Below are 16,245 nucleotides of genomic sequence, written 5' to 3' on the forward strand. Positions count from 1 at the left end.
TGGACTAACTCATTGTCTCTTTCATAAGCAACAAAAATGAAAAGCTATCATCAAAACAATTCTTTGTGAAAACTAGATAGCAGATGAGAACATAAACATGAGTGCTGGCATCTGTCATCAAAAACCCATAACTGACAGACAATGGACAGTGACAGATTTAAGGAGCTTTTGATAGGACAGTTGTTGATGCAATTTTTGTATATATTTTCTAGTATTTTACTGAAAAAAACCAAACAGCTTACTGTTGCTTCAAATAAAGACAGAAGCTAAAAAATACAACAGGCTCACTGCAGGTTGGAACACAATTACCATGGAATTTTATGTTAGAAATAGCAAAGTCTTTCTGGGTTATACAATCTACTTCCCTACTCCTGCAGGCCTGCTCTCAGCAATATGGACAAGAGATATTAAGACAAGATAGAAAATACATATAAATGACTTACAGGAAAGTATTTAAAATGCAGAAAGAAATACAAAGTCCTTGAAATTAGAACCAAAACAAGACAAAAAGGGATTTTTTTTCTTTAACAAAGTAAATGTAATTGGTAAAGTTTCTTCTTACACACTTGTGATATGATTTTCATTGTGTGGCAGGAAAACTTACAAAGATGGTGTCTGGACAAAATTGGCCAGAAAAATCTATTTTGTTTTAAACAAGAGTTATGAAGGAGAAACCTTTACTAGTTCCTTTTTTTCCTTTTCTTTTTTCCACTCCCTGTTCAATCTTATGCCTGGTATGTTTTCTTCAGGGGCACACAGCCTATTATACGTTTTCCTGTTCCATTTGCTTCCCCTAAAGCTGCAATTTTATTTTTTCATGTTCCTGTGTCTCTATCAATGTCTGTTATTAAATAGACACTGTACAGGAAATGTAGTACTGTAAATACGCAGGCAATATAACAACTAGTCATAAATGTACTTGAAAGCTAAGAATAAATGTTGACAAGCAGCACCAGTCTCTCAGGCACCTCACTGCCCAGCCTGAGAGACATGACCCCTCTCAGCCACAGCCACTGTCTCTCCCTGTGCAAGGTCTTCCAACGGTGGCAAGGCCTTCCCACCTCCCCACGGTCACATTGTAGCAGGCAGCAATAGCTCATAACATTTCCTGGGGCCAGAAAACCACTCTGCAACACTGCCCGTGCCATGATGCCTCTCTGGCTCAGGGCTTGGTGCCAGGGACACCCAGTCATCAGGCCAGAGCAGCCCAGAGCAATGCATGGAGCCCATGGGCTGGGGAGGTAGGCTGCTGGACTGGGCACTTAGGGAATATGTGGAAATAGTATGGCAAAGCTTAAAATGAGGCCAATGAGTAAGGCCTGACTTGTGGCTAGAAGGAATATATTGAAATTGAACATGGGGCTAATTAGGTCTGACGTACTAATTGGCATTTCCAAAGTATGGGACCTCTGAGAACAGACCGAGAATAATAACGAAAGATGTGCAACTGAAACCTCACAAGGAACGAACAGAAGTATAAAACTTTCACTCTACATTTTTAGTTTCAAAACAGCTGTTTCCTGGGATTTCCACTACAGTGCTCACCCACTGGGGCTACAAGGGCTGAGCGCCTGGAAAAAAAAATAATCAATTCCCAAGTGCCCGACAGAGAACTGATCATTAGGAATTATAACTCGACAGGTGTGAAAACTCCCAGTTCTTTTCTATTTGCAATAGTAACTAAGAAAAGAGTGTAGAGAGTTACTTGCATGAATACTGATTGTTCCCAGCTCCTTAATTTTTTTTGTTCCGAAATGCCTGTTTCCAGTTCTTGGCTTAGCTTTTGCCTGGTCAACTGAAGCAGCTCTTCAGCAGCCATGCTCTTGTCATGTTCTTCCCTTTCAAGTTGTTCATGTTTAACAGCCATCTCTTTTTTATGCTCCTCCACAGCTTCTAGCAGGAACAACTTTGGCACATTGAGTTTGACCAATTCTTGCACAAACACTCCACATTGAACACGTTTAAACTCTTCAATGGCTTTTTCTGTTAGGCTAAATAGAAGCTCTTTCAGCTCTTCACTGGCCTCATTGTCAAGCTTTTCAATAAGTTCTTCAAATTCAATGGTGTGACCACTCAGAAGATCTTTCCAGTGTCTCAGGTAGTGAGTGATGTCATTAGTAGTTTTGAAGGGGTCTCCAAATGACAGTTGTTCCTTCTGATGCTCTTTCTGCTGATTGATTTGCCAAAGGGGGAAACAAGAGAACAGAAGGTACATCTCAAATTCTAATTTAATTATGAATTTCATAGCAACACAAAATTTCACACTTTTGCTTTTCCTTGTTCTCGAAACTCCTTTTCACTGTCCAGAGTGAAAACATGATAGCCCTCAACATGATAGCTTCGTGTGCATCTAGCAGGCGTGTGATAATTCAGATCACTGTTAGATACCAAGGCCAACACAGGCCTGTGATAATATGGACTGCTGCTAGATAGAAGGGCTAACAACTATACAAATGCATGATCGTGTGGCTTGATAGAATCTCAGCTAGACAAACTTCAGTGATATGGTAACATTCCAGAAGTCAATCTGGATCAAATAGCAAGGAAGGAAAAGAACTTCAAAAAAAAAGAGGAAAAAAGTTTTCTTGTTTTTTATTTTCTCCATTTGCAACACGCAACAATTTCACTGGAAAGCTAAGCCAAAGCTATCTACTCTGAGAATAAATACAAAAAATGACGTCTCTACCATCATACCTCCTGTCTCTGCCCACACTGATTTCTGTTAGAGCATAAAGCATTAAAACACATATCCTACAAAAGGTAAAATCAATCTCACCTTATTTTGATCATCTATAAAATATATCACTTAATCCAAGATAGTTTTTTTCTGTATCTTTTAAGCAGAGAAAGATAATTCTGGATAACTTTGCAATATACTTTTGGACAACAATTCCCTTTTTCAACAGCTCCAAGTCATCTTAAATTATGAATTTACATTAAGATTTTTAGATGGCTGAGGTGATGTGACATGAGTCCTACCACAAGCAACCACAGGCAGAGCATCTTTTAAATAGTTTTGGTTTGTATCTGAATTTTAACTGTCCTGTAGAAGTCATTCAGGTCACACATAGCCAGGAAACACACAGAAAATAGTGACTGTCATGTGAGTCCTCTCCCTAACCAACTCCAGAACCTCAGTTGGCTTTTGGCTCTCTGCACATTACAGACAGGTTAGACTAAGCAGAGGGGCTTCAGAAGTTTCTCCAGATAAGCTGAAGATAAGTTACTTTCTTGCAGGTTTTTCTATAAGAACAGCTAGTCATTACTGCATAATTAATACAGTACATGGTGGTACACAGCTACAACAAATGGACACTTATTTTTAATCATGTTCCTGGCAGTTCTGACCCTTAAGAACTACATTTTATTTTTAAATTAATTCAATTTTGAATTCATTATAAGCCCTATGAAAAGAAATACACTGAAAACAATTACCTTTTGCAGCATTTCCCGCCTTCGCTTGGTAATGAGTTTCTGCCGAAGCTTTTGCTTTTCTTGTTTTAAATCGTGATCAAATTTCTGTTTAACAAAATTAATTTCAGTCTCAGCTCGGTCCAGTAGCATTCCCAAATGACTTTCAGGTAGATGGCCTGCTCTGTAATAACAGTGTTTGAAGCCTGTTATCCCAAATTCTTAAGAGCAAAAGGATACCTGAGACAATTAGTACCATAATAAAGCTCAACAAAGGAGACACACAGAACGATCTTTGTTTCTTTAGCAGTGACACCTGTGACGTTCAGACAAGCAAGAGGATAACAGAAGGACAATCTCAGAGGTGAGTGTAGAACTGAGGCAGTTTGTGAAGACAGAATGAAAGGTGTATGAAGAAGAAACAAGAAGAAGGAAGGAAGGAAAGGCAAGTGCAAAATCAATTACATATCAGTTAGTAACATGACATTCAAATGAGATATTTTAAACTTTATATATTATTCATATATAAATTTTTCATTTAATGCCTGAATGCATTTAATGCATTCATTTAATACAATTTTAGATGCCTTTTATAACTCCTTCTGCTCATTAAAAACAATTTTCTCTTTAAAGTAAGTAATCAAGTAAAAAAAATTGTAAAAGTATCCACAAAAATATTACTTTCATATTTCCTAAGATATTTATATCAGAAAAATTATAAAAATTTCAAAATAATAGCAAAATACAATAATCTGAAAGAGCAAACTGTCAGTCTTAGGCCTGCAGTGCTTTCAAATGGAAGTTCAAGGCTACGGTCTACCTCCAGTTCCTACAGTACTTAAAGAGAAAACACGATCCCAATGGTGCCTCCAACAGTTAGAAAAATCTCCCTCTCCACAAACTCAAACTGAATTTCAGAACTTATCTGCTATTATTTTTACACTAGGAATTCCTCAAATCTTTCTTATTCAACAGAAAAAATAAAAGAACATCTTAATTCAGACCAGGCTGTTGGACATTTGTAAGTTATAATTTCTATAGTGGACTTCCAAAATGTGGTATTTGAAAGGTCAACATGGAAGTTTGAGTTGAAAGCACCAATTCCTGACCTGAAGCTGGATGTTACCCAAATACCTTCTAGTTTACTTATCCAAACCCCATTTTTCCAAAGACATGAACATTACACACAGAGCTAGGATTCAGAGCTTTCAAGGTTCCATTTCAGTGTGATACCTGAACCAATGCATAAATTATAGTAGCACCTAAATGTGGTAAGCGAGCCCCTCTCCAAAAAGGACAGTCTCATTTTGGTTTATTAGGATTTATTAATACTGTGACAGCTTAATTCCAACTAAAATCCTCAAAATAAAAGCTAAAATAAAGCAGAAGATTAATGTATTGGCTTTTTTGCAGCCACTGCACTGTAACCATGGTGGCCAGATTCCACAATTCACACTTCTCTGTCTACTGCTCAAGCATCTACAACTCTTTGAGAAAGCCACAAAATATCATCCCCATATAATGTATGCACTGGATAGAAACTCAGATAAACTTTATCACAATTATGTCAACCAGAGAGAGCCTCCTTTTGCAAAGCTTTTCCAAAGTCTATCTACTGCATTTCTTTAATCTTCACCAAAGAGGATTAAAATACCTCTCAGTACCTCGAGAGCAATCCATCATGCATCATTCTCGGCCAAGTAATTTTTGTCTTGAAACTAATCAATGTTAAAATTACAGAATCAGAATATTCTGAGTTGGAAGGGACCCACAAGGATTATCAAGTCCAGCTGCTAAGTGGACAGCCTGTACAGGGATCAAACTTGTGACCTTGGCATTTTAGCACCATGCTCTACCCAGCTGAGCTAATCTGAGGGTCCAATTCAGCACTATGACAAAAAACTCCAAACCAACTGCCTCAAGTTTCTAGTGCATATTTGGAAACTCTAAGTCTTGCCTGTTCTTTTTGATCAAGCCCAAGGCAAAAGATAAGTGAATAAAAAGTAGATTAATTATGGTGAGGAAAGATAATAACCAAAATATTATTTTTAACACCTTCATCCTTTCTTGTACTGAGGAAATAAACCTATGTTTGCTGCATCCAATTAAAGTCCTTGTCCAGAGCAGTGAAAAGAGTCTGCAATAGAAAAAGATGGATGTGCTGGAGCCTCCCAGCAAATGAAAGTTTAGGACAAGTCATGCAACACAGAATGATAGGAAGATGATACATAGCTACCTATTTTTAGGATGAGTTAAAAAAGCCAGTCTTCGGTTTCAGGTTGCTGATTTATGTAGAGATCCAGTATGTCCACAGCTCAAACTGTAGGTAATGCAGGATCCCACCATCAAAATCTATGTCAGTTTATGTGCCAACTTATATTAATCAGTATTACAATAATTCCTAGAAGGTTCGATCCTGGCAAGCGACCTTCATTACTGATTTCATATAAATACAATATAAAAACAATTACAGTATTAGGAATAAAAGATGTCCTGTTCTCAAAGGACCCTGAAGAGAAATGCAAAAGAAAAAGAGAGGAGAAAGATAATGAGACAGTATAGATGGTATGATAAAAAGCTTGGTCTCAGCATACCAGACATTTAATCACTGAAGAAATGTGCAGGCACATGTCTAATGTCTTTGAACAAGGAGAATTTTAATGAAGGAGAATACTGCTGTAATGACAAGGATGTTTACAGGGAGATCCTCCCAAATTCAGTGAGCACCAAGGAAGGGACAGAGATGAAGTGTGTAGCCAACAGCAGCAGTATCATAGGTCAATCAGAGGCAGACTTTGACTTCTCCATAATGAACAAAACCAAGTGAATTATGGAGACAATATGGAGCGAGGGCACTAAAGCAGGACTTTGTACTTGATGCTACAGAGAACTACACTGGACCCCAGCAAAGGAAGACTGTTTTATGAAAGCTAGAGAAGTCATGAGAGCATCACTAAAGCAAAAAGGAGATAGTTATGAAGCAGAAAAGTTGTATCAGCCTGAATGTACCTGGATGTAGAATCACAACACTATACAGAAACTACACAGGGAGAACTTGCAAGACTGTGCCCATGCTACTGCAGCTACTCCACCGGCTGAAATGGCATCTTGCCAGTGCCTGGATCAGCATTTATGGAAATAATTCAGGGCAATAAATGCCCTACATTACGAAGTGCTACAAGCAGAAAAGGTTTTAAGAGATTATTCTAAAACTTCATATTGATGCATTATTCCTCGAGGCATTCACTTTCCAACACTGACTTTCAGAAAGCTCCAGTAGGACACTGTTGGGTAACTACTTTATATGGACAAGGTCCATATAAGTGGAGATTACTCAGAAGAACAAGACCAGCACAAGATGCTTTGCTTCAATCTTTTAAGAGTCTATTGACCACAATAGACTTAGAAACACAATACACAAGAAATTCTTGAGGTCTTATAAAAATTTAATTTTTGGGAGAAACTTAAAAGGATCTTGCAATTGTTTGTGCCTAGCAAGTCACAAGAACCGGACTGAACTTTTAAGAGACTGAAGAAGAAATAAATTTTCTTGTGAACGAGCAGATATTGGCACAGGAGCGATACAACACGTTTACAGATGCTGTAGTTTAAAAACATCAAGAATCTTGCATCTCTGTTGACAGTAGAAACAAGCCAGGATAAACACTGCCTCAAGTATTGCCCTTTTGCCCATTATTCTTTAAGAAAAAAACATAAAGAGCCTAGTTAGACATCCTCAAATCTACAATCATGGATTATATTTTAAAACATCCTTTTCTGCCTTTTGTCACTGCAGTCCAGACTTGATTTTCAAAAGACACTGAGTACTCAACAGCTAATCCTGAAAAATGGGATATTTTATTCAAATACTGTATTTAGAAAGCCCAGCTTGAAAACTCTGGCTGCTCTATTTCATTTAAAATGTTCACAGCCCTCCCTAGAATTGGTTTGGGTTTATTTAGCTTTTTATAACATTCAAATCTGGCCACACAGAATCCTTTCCATGGTAATTTGAAATTGCCTTGCTATCTGATAAATTTTAAACACACGATTAAGCTCCATTTAAAAAAAAAAATTCTCCCCTCAATATTTATCTGCGGGTTTATCACTGGATCTATCTGTGGTATATCTAATTATATCTATATCTAAATATTTTCTTAGTTCCTCTTCTCCATACAAAATTCTGCATTTTAAAATTCCATTTATAACCATTTAAGCCACTCTATTAAAGCTGGACAAAATAGATTAAGATAGACCTGTATCTACAGACAAACAGGTTCAATGATAAACTGAAACATAAGAGAATATTATGGATACAAATTTAAAGTACCAGTCATTCAGTCCAGACTTCTCTTGCTGCTCAAATTTTAATGCTCCAATTTGCAAACATTCCCCAAATCACATTATAATTATAAACAGAAATACAAGCCTACGTAACATATTTATAAATAAGGTTCATACTAGGATATTTCAGTTTGCCTGTAGAAAATAAAAGACTAGCACATAAACTGAAATAATAAATTCAGAGTTTTATAATCTCAACATCTAAAGAATGAATTATAAGAGTTTGGCCAACATCTGTCTGAAAGGAATTACTGCTGCAGGAGGTGCGGGAAGTTACAGGAAAATAACTATTTCTAGCCTCAGAAAGTCAAATGGGACTGCTTCTCTACAAGTGCTATCTCCAGCTATGGACATGTTTCCTTTCTCCACAGAGTATGACAACCATTGCATACTTTGAGGGTTTAACAGGAGAGTGCTAGAAAAATTAAATTTTTCATCTTGGTAATGATTCTTGCTGCTTTTGGAAGTTTCTCGGTAGTTTGGGGGGTTTTGCAGAGTTTTTTGGTACATTTTTGGGCATGAGATCCATAAGGTCTTGGATTACTAATTCTATGCCTTTCCTCTCTGTTTTATAGTTGATCTGGTCCGTGACTGTTAGGTGCAATAACAATGGGTGAAACCTCTTTTTCCAGCTTGAGAAGTCCCAGTTGTTCATTGCAATGGCCACACAGGTGACTTTCTCACAAAAGCTTTCCACATAACCAAAACATCTGTGACAACATCTCAGACCATTTCTCGTAATACCATTCCAAAGACAGGCATGAACTGATGGAAGGCAACTCTCTGTGAAAGATGTATCTGAATCATATATCCTATGCTAAGACATTTGTTTTTGTCTTTGAGCCACACAGCTGCAGATCTTGGCAAAATACGCAAAGCAGTGCAAGCATATTGAAAAACCTCTCTCCAATCAATGAATCTTGAGGCTAAAGTCAGGGTGATTCAGGCTAAACTTAGTGTATGATTCCAAAGAGGTAGCACACAGGACAGTAAAAAAAAAAAAGCAAGGAAAAGTTATAAAAAAACCCAGATAAATTACTTCATCACATCAACAGATGTAATCTTTGTAATCTTTAAGAGACTTCCTGCCTCCTAATATTAAATTACTTTTGAATTTAACTAACATTATGAAAGAAAAAACACACTGTAAGAAGACCGATGTTTACCTTGTTCTCTTATTGCACATTTCACATATTGTCAGTGACTGACATCAATATAGACATCTAAAATATATAAATAAAGCTGCATGCACAGGATCAACAGCAGCAGTGTTACGTTGTTTTCCCGTACACTAACATATTTTACTTCCCTGGCATGCTCCTCAGTAATCTCTCTGTATGCCAAACTAACATATGCCACAGTTCTCTGGGTAGCAGCATGACGTCTGTCTCAGGGCTTCACATTCCCACATAATTTTAAAAAACTATGTGTCTGTGTGTCTGGTAAGTCACCACTTCTGTCTCTCCACCTTGGCTATGAGTATCCTCTCACAGAGTACTCAATCAGCCTGGATCTGGTATGATATCTCAAATAAATTGAGTCCATTTCCAGGTCTACTTTTTACTCACCTGACCTTTACTTCTTAATTCCCTGCAACAGGTGTACTCTGCTAGTCAAAATCCTCCCGTCACATTATTTATAAACTTAGTCAACTGTCTTCAGGAAATATTCACACTTTCCAGCTTGACACTGTACATCCAGCTCCTCAAACGTATTCAATGACAAGGGAATCAAAACTGTTCTTTTCTATTAATCCATATATTCATGCATAAAGAACCCAGACAAAAGGTCTGGTACATATTGCAATGGACCCTGGTACGATTTTTCACATGCTGTTGACTATTTACGCAAATAATGGATGTATAAAGACATTGAGAACCTTACATGAGTCTGGTTCCAACTGAACTCAGTATCACAAACAAGTACTACACATGTATCCAACAATTCATCTCTGTGCTGTACAAAATCGATACAAACAACAAAATCTCACCTTAGTGACTGATGGAATATTAACAAAGTCATCAGTGACAAAGGTAACATTTTTATGTAACTTCCCTGCTAGGTAACACAGAAGAAAGACTTTTGAAGAGTATTCTATTGTCTGTGAGATAACGTAGTCAGATGGCTGACAAGAAAACAATTATTTACCTTTCCATCTTATTAAGGAGACTTGATATCTGGGTTGCTGCTGCATTTATAAGAGCAGAGACATGAGAATGCCTTAATTGTATCTTACTTATAAGATACTCTCTGTAAGAAAATCTTCTATTTAGATGGTATTTCCTGCTAGCTTGCAAAAAATCCATTAGCTCTTCAATGTCTCCCTACAGGAAAAAATGTGAAAAATATATTTAAATAGATGTAATGCTAATTTCAGCTAACACCTGTGAGTATCAGACCAGATTTGTTCATTAACAAGGGCAAAGTTAAAAAATTCTTATGAGTGAAAACCAATAAGCTTATATCAAACTTAACTCTAATGATCATGTCAAATGATTACAGTTATCTTAACAAAGCAAAATAAATAATGTGCTGAGCTTTTGGCCTGATTATCTCAATACTGTGTGTACTCTCCTGAATAGTTAGTGCACCTTGAGTGCCCTTTGTTAACAGGTCATTTGATCAGCTATCCACAATTAAATACACATGTAGCCCTACAACTCTTAGTAGCACTGTTCCTGCTTACAGCTACCACAGGCTGAAAGGTCTTGAATTGGGACCTGAACACAGCAATTGTTCAGTAACACCAGTAAGTGGCATGTGTCCTTCTTTCTTTTTTTCCTCTCTTTTTTTCTTTACAATGTACCAAACGATTATATAAATAAAGGGTAACATTTACAAAGGTGCCTGACTTGACTTCAAAGCCAGTGATAATTCTTCCACACATGTCCAGTACAGCATAGAGAAAGCCAAGCCTGCTGCACACAGGCTAGCTTCTTACAAGTTCCTCCTTCCAATAGTGGGGAACAGGAGAGGTTTAGACTAAGACACCTACAAATGGGTCTGGCAGAGACCAGAGTTAGGCACACAGTGCTCTATAGCAGATATTCTGCTAGCATCGAACATCCAAGATTTAAGTCTGATAGTTACGTGACCCACATCTGAGCAGCCAAAACATGGTCAAAACTTTTTCACTTGCTCTACCTCTCTGAGCTGGCTGCTCAACTATCTTTTGCTTCCTGCAACTACCCCTGACAATGGCCCATATGTAGCTTCTGTCTACTGAGATTGTGCATCAGGTTTTAGGAGTGGGTCTTACACGTTTTGACATCTGCTTTTCAAACGTTTCTTTTTAACCTCCAATCTCAACCTCTAGGACCACAAAAATCACACTCTTCCTTGAGAAGCAGCCAGAAGAAAAATTTCCAGAATTTTTGTCATCTAGAGTACTAACTTTAAACACAAATGGAGTAAAAAAACCAACCAACAAAACCCTAGAGGAAAGAATTCCAGCTATTTTGTTGCAAGAGGCTTAAAATGTAACTGACAGCAAAACTAAAGTCCTGAACATACTCTTCATTGGCATCCCTAGAACATGTAAACTAGAGATACTCAATCCTTCTAAGGACAAAAGTATAGTACTTCAGGCATACCACAGTTTCAGTAATCTACATATTTGAACTGGGGGGCTCAGGACATCTTCTGAAGAATATAACAGCACTTGATGCCTAGGGAGCTTTGAAAATGTGCATATGCCTCAACATACAGTTGTGTAGATGTCTAGATGTGCATAATGAAGGCATTATAATTTTTAAAATACTTTCTAAGAAAGCTAGCTATAAAAGTGACAACATCTATCGTGAAAAATTTCTCAAAATTTACTGTACGTTTGTATTCTGTCATTAGGTTGGGAATGGAGTTACCATCCTATTACCTGTATTTTAGAGTAACCTTCCACTAATGTTTTAGCTGCTTCCAACTTCAGCTCTCCCTTTAAAGTTGCATTTGTTATCTGTGCAAAGAAGATAGTATGGAGCTCCTTTCTCTGGGTAACAGCCAGCTGTCTATAAGCCTTCGCAAAATATTCCTCCTGTTTTACCAGAAGGAACCTCTTCAGGTGGTCCTGGTCCAGTCTGTGAAGTCTATCCAGAAGATTTCTGTATTCTACAGCAGGCTGCAGAGAAGAGAAAAATAAATATAACCTGAAGTGATTTTCTGAATTCAACGTATTTTAAAATATATCAGTGCTACTACCTCATATATCTTTTATGAATTCAGGTTTAAATGAAGGCTAATATAAAATCAGTGTACACTTTCCACAGTTTTCACCTGTTTGAAATGACAGGGTTGTACAGCTGCTAGTCAATAATCCAGAGACTATCCAAGGCATAATGAAGTCTTTTTAGAATTCAGAAGCCTTATTTAAGATAAATTATATAAAATGGCACGAAATTCAGGGCAAAGACTATATATATGAAATAAATTTCTTAGGTTTCATCAATTTGGAAATCCTATTAAAATCGAATAGACTCATATAAGGCAAAACAATGAAATAACAATGTGTAATTTTAAAAATAATATAAATTAGAAAAAAACTATTCTACTACAAATATATAAAAGTTCTTATTATTGGTGACCTACTTTAACTATAGCTTTCTACAAATTAATCCAAGAGCATCATTTTAGAGTTACAACAATGGAACGGAATGGCAATTAATTTAAAAGCTTCCTTGGCAGAAATACTTTCTCATAGTTCTCCAGTAAGACTTATTCATAGTTTTAATCTCAGATGGCATAAAGTCATTACAGAATCAAAACATATATGTACCCCAGAGCATAGAATGCTTCTTACGCCAGCAGAGCTACATAACATTTGCTATGCTATTCTTGTTCTAAATTTCATACCAATTATCTCGAGGAGAACTTTCTTTTGCACCTCACTCTCATTGAGAGACACACTGCAGGCAGCAAATAATTAATCAAAAAGGCAAAGAATATAAATTCTGTGTTTTGGCTGAGAAGGGGAGGAGGTTATTGCTCCAGCTGTTTTTCACTGCCATGTCTTGGATGTCAGGATACACCTGCTGCCCAGGAGCACAGGTGTGAGCCAACCCTGGTGCTCCAGAATGTCATGTTGGACCATGTGCCATGGCAAGTACAAAACCAAGTCCTTTCACAGACAGAAAAGTGAACAGCAAGATGTTAGTATATGGTAAATGGATTGGATTGGCCTTAATTGTTTGCTTGATTCCCACCATTCAGGATTTCCAATACAAACCAGAATGACCCAACATCAATTCATTTCATACAAAGAAAAGCCACGTTGCTGAAAGCATATTTAGTACGAGTTCACATATTGAGTTTCAGTCAGGCCCCTCTCTCCGTAAAGGAGGATTTAGCTCAGTGAGGTCAATCTAAGCACTAGACATCTAGCCTAGACTCCTTCTATAACCAACAGAAGGAAAAAGTCTTCTGCACAATACAATTCACCTCATCCTTAAGATGCCCACAAGTATTTCTTCCTTGCCATTTCCTTTGAGTTTCTAGAAGCTCTAGTTCAGGCTATGCATATCTTACAGGTATTGAAAGCTCCCTACAGTCACAATTTAAAATTCAGCTTGAAATGTCAAAGAAATTCAACTGGGTCATTAGCTTTGTGTCATCAATTTTCTCCATACAACATCCTGATAAAACACAGTTCCTCCCGAGAGCCTCAACATACTGGAATACCTTTGATGGGTCACACTCACCATGTTTTTTTTTGTCAAAACTGCCATAATGAATTATCATAAAAGTTCTTACCAATTATGGGTATGTGATAACCTCTGCATAATAGGTAAGTAATTTAAGTGGGATATTTCCAAGAGAAGTCCACTCCCTGTTCTGCCTAAAACACAGATTGTTCTGTTTGTCTTCACTCAGTTTGGAGGGAAATCAGCCTTTGGTTGTGCTTATATTCTCATTTTCTTCAAAATAAGAACATAAATATTGGAAGCTTTTTACCTAGATTGTAAGGTTTATGATGCAGGGAGTTTGTTTTGCTCTGAATGTGCAAAATACTTTACACAGTGTCTGACTGGGGATCTCAGGAGCTGCTGCAGTAAAATGTAGTAAATAAAAATACACCACTTTGCAACTGTTTAAGTGATTATAAAAAAACCAATGTCAACCCTTTGTTTTCAGGTGTCACAAATTCTCTGAGATAAATTAATTTTCTGGTGAAGTAAAATACAATTTCTTAATAACAACTATCCTAATTATGACATCTGAATTTTTGAACATATTTAAATCGTAGATCTTTGTCTTTACTCAGCCATTCTAATCTAAAAGATAAACCATCTACAGAAAACTACATATCATGCAAACTATCTTGATCTTATACCAGATTTACCTTTTCATTAATTTTCTTCATTAATTCCTCAGCCTCTTCGTTTGCAGCTCTTGCTTTCTGGCATTGAGCTTCCATTTTCTTCTTGGTTTCCAGATTACATTCAGCTGTTAAAGCCACCATCTTCCTTTCATACTCCTCTTGGATCTCTTTCTCCATTGCAAGAAACCGCTTTTTGAAAATAGAACTTATCTTCTTCTCCACATGAGGAAAGAGGTTGTGACTTAAGACCATGTTCTTCAACATCATACTAATCACTTCTTTACATATCTGTGTTCGTTGTGCCTCCAGATCAGCATCTGCCCGTGTCAGGCTGGCAACCTCCAAGCTGTAGAAAGGTAATCGGGACCATAAGAAATCGCAGATTACAGGAAATTTCTATCAGAAAACAAGGATATCCAGAGTCATTTGATACTGGGTAATGAAATGGCAGTCAGAAAAGTGCAGGAATATCACAGCATATGAGTTTACTAATCTTGATAGTAATCATTCATCAAAAAACAGGGTGAGTCAACTTCTACCACAGCAACTTTAATGAAATATGTCCATCCTTGCATTTCTATTTCGGACAGAAAAAGCTGGTCTTTAATAGAACTCAAAACATTCACTCAGATAAAAGCCAATAGAAATGTCCCCTCTCCAAAAAACCAAACCAAAACAAACCCCACCATCTTTGTTGAGAAGCAGAAGTAGGTGTCTGAATAGACTACAAATTTCACTGACTGTAAAACAGCTCTAAACTCACTGACCCATCTACATTGATACATTACTGTTTCACATTCTGTGCTGGTGTATTCCCTTCTCTGCAGGGAAGAGGGGAAAGTTTTGATTCTGTGCTGATACAAATAAATTAAAATAGCTGATATCTGTCTCTCATGAACATTAACAGAGTTCTAGAAAAGAGATTAAAACCAGATGGAAATACAAGGGCGTTTACAAAATGCAATAAATGTCATGTTGCACATGAATACATTCTCATTTATTTTAGAATTAAATTGGAATTATAATTATTCTAATTTCATATACTATGTAACTACTCTAAATTCTATATATTTGCCTATTCTGAAATCAATCTAACATTGGAAAATTAGGTGGGTTTTGCCCGAATATGTCAAATTACATGACCACACAGCACTGTATGCTTCTGTGTGTGGATTACATACACATGAATTTGTTTGTGACCTACAAAATACACTTTTAAGATCTTGAATCCATTCATTTTTTCACTTAGGCTAAATTATTGGTCTAATTTTTCCACAAACAAATCTTGGAATAAATTTCAAATCCGTAGTAAATATCTTGGCAAGATTTGCAAGAGGGTGGAATGATACCACATTCAGAATGATATATATCAAAGCATGAAAAGCTAGAAAGACTTCACCTTTTTTTTTGAACTTTCCTTTCCTTATCTAAGCAAATAAAGTTTAACCAAATCAGTGAAATATTACTATCATTTCCCCTCTGTTAACACAACAGATGTATTTTCCCCATCTAGAAATCAATGGGATGGAATTGTTTTCTTACAATGACTCAAACACTTGAAGTATTTAGGAGACATTAGCTTAAGTTGTGATAATCTATCACAAACAGATTTTCCTGCTGCAGTCTTTCAAAAGCACAGAAACACACTAGTGATAGCCATACTCGTCTTGGTGATCTGCTGCAGGGCTGTTTGGTTGCACAAAACCTCCTCCATTTTACCCCCTCTTCCTTCCATACAGGAGCAGGAATCCCTGCAGTTGAAATTTCATGCACCTGAAACTTTCTTCATAGTTATCTGAAGATCCTGTAAGAGCTAATATTTGCTCTAATGTCCCCAAGACAACACAACCACCCAGTTTCTTTGTGCTGTGTACAGATGGATATTGCAGGACACCACCTGAAGGTACACAGCCTTCTTGGGTGGCATTCACCTATGCTCATGGTCAAGTGTCCCAGGGTGCTGATCTGCTCCCTCTGCTAAGGGAGAGTCCTTCTCACTCCAGGACAGTAGGGCAGCCACAGAGGACAGGTGACAGGATGATGAAGCATCACAGCAAGTACTTAAAATGGGCAGTGCAGATGTGTATTTTAAGTCATTTTGTTTATAGTCCTAGGACTTTTGCTGACACAGCCAGCTACTACCAAGCTATTTGTTTACGACAACTTGAAAAAAAGAAGTG

The 16,245-nt window shown here is 37.1% G+C and overlaps 1 protein-coding gene across 7 annotated transcripts in view; it reads right to left on the reverse strand.

Moving 5' to 3' along the window:
* Positions 1-16,245, reverse strand: part of EVC2 (EvC ciliary complex subunit 2) — a 72,784-nt gene that overhangs the window by 25,540 nt on the left and 30,999 nt on the right. For 6 of the 7 annotated variants that reach the window (XM_051798523.1, XM_051798522.1, XM_051798521.1 and 3 more), the window contains 5 exons: positions 14,087-14,411; positions 11,630-11,869; positions 9,904-10,079; positions 3,436-3,595; positions 1,706-2,170 (listed from right to left, as the gene is read on the reverse strand). In XM_051798523.1, coding sequence (XP_051654483.1) covers positions 1,706-2,170; positions 3,436-3,595; positions 9,904-10,079; positions 11,630-11,869; positions 14,087-14,411 — 1,366 coding nt within the window. The remainder of the gene's footprint in view (positions 1-1,705; positions 2,171-3,435; positions 3,596-9,903; positions 10,080-11,629; positions 11,870-14,086; positions 14,412-16,245) is intronic. The other variant, XM_051798520.1, reaches the window with a different exon arrangement.

The sequence above is a fragment of the Manacus candei genome, unplaced genomic scaffold, assembly GCF_025592945.1.
Source record: "Manacus candei isolate 608988 ecotype Guabito, Panama unplaced genomic scaffold, ASM2559294v1 h1tg000048l, whole genome shotgun sequence".
Lineage (NCBI taxonomy): Eukaryota > Metazoa > Chordata > Aves > Passeriformes > Pipridae > Manacus > Manacus candei.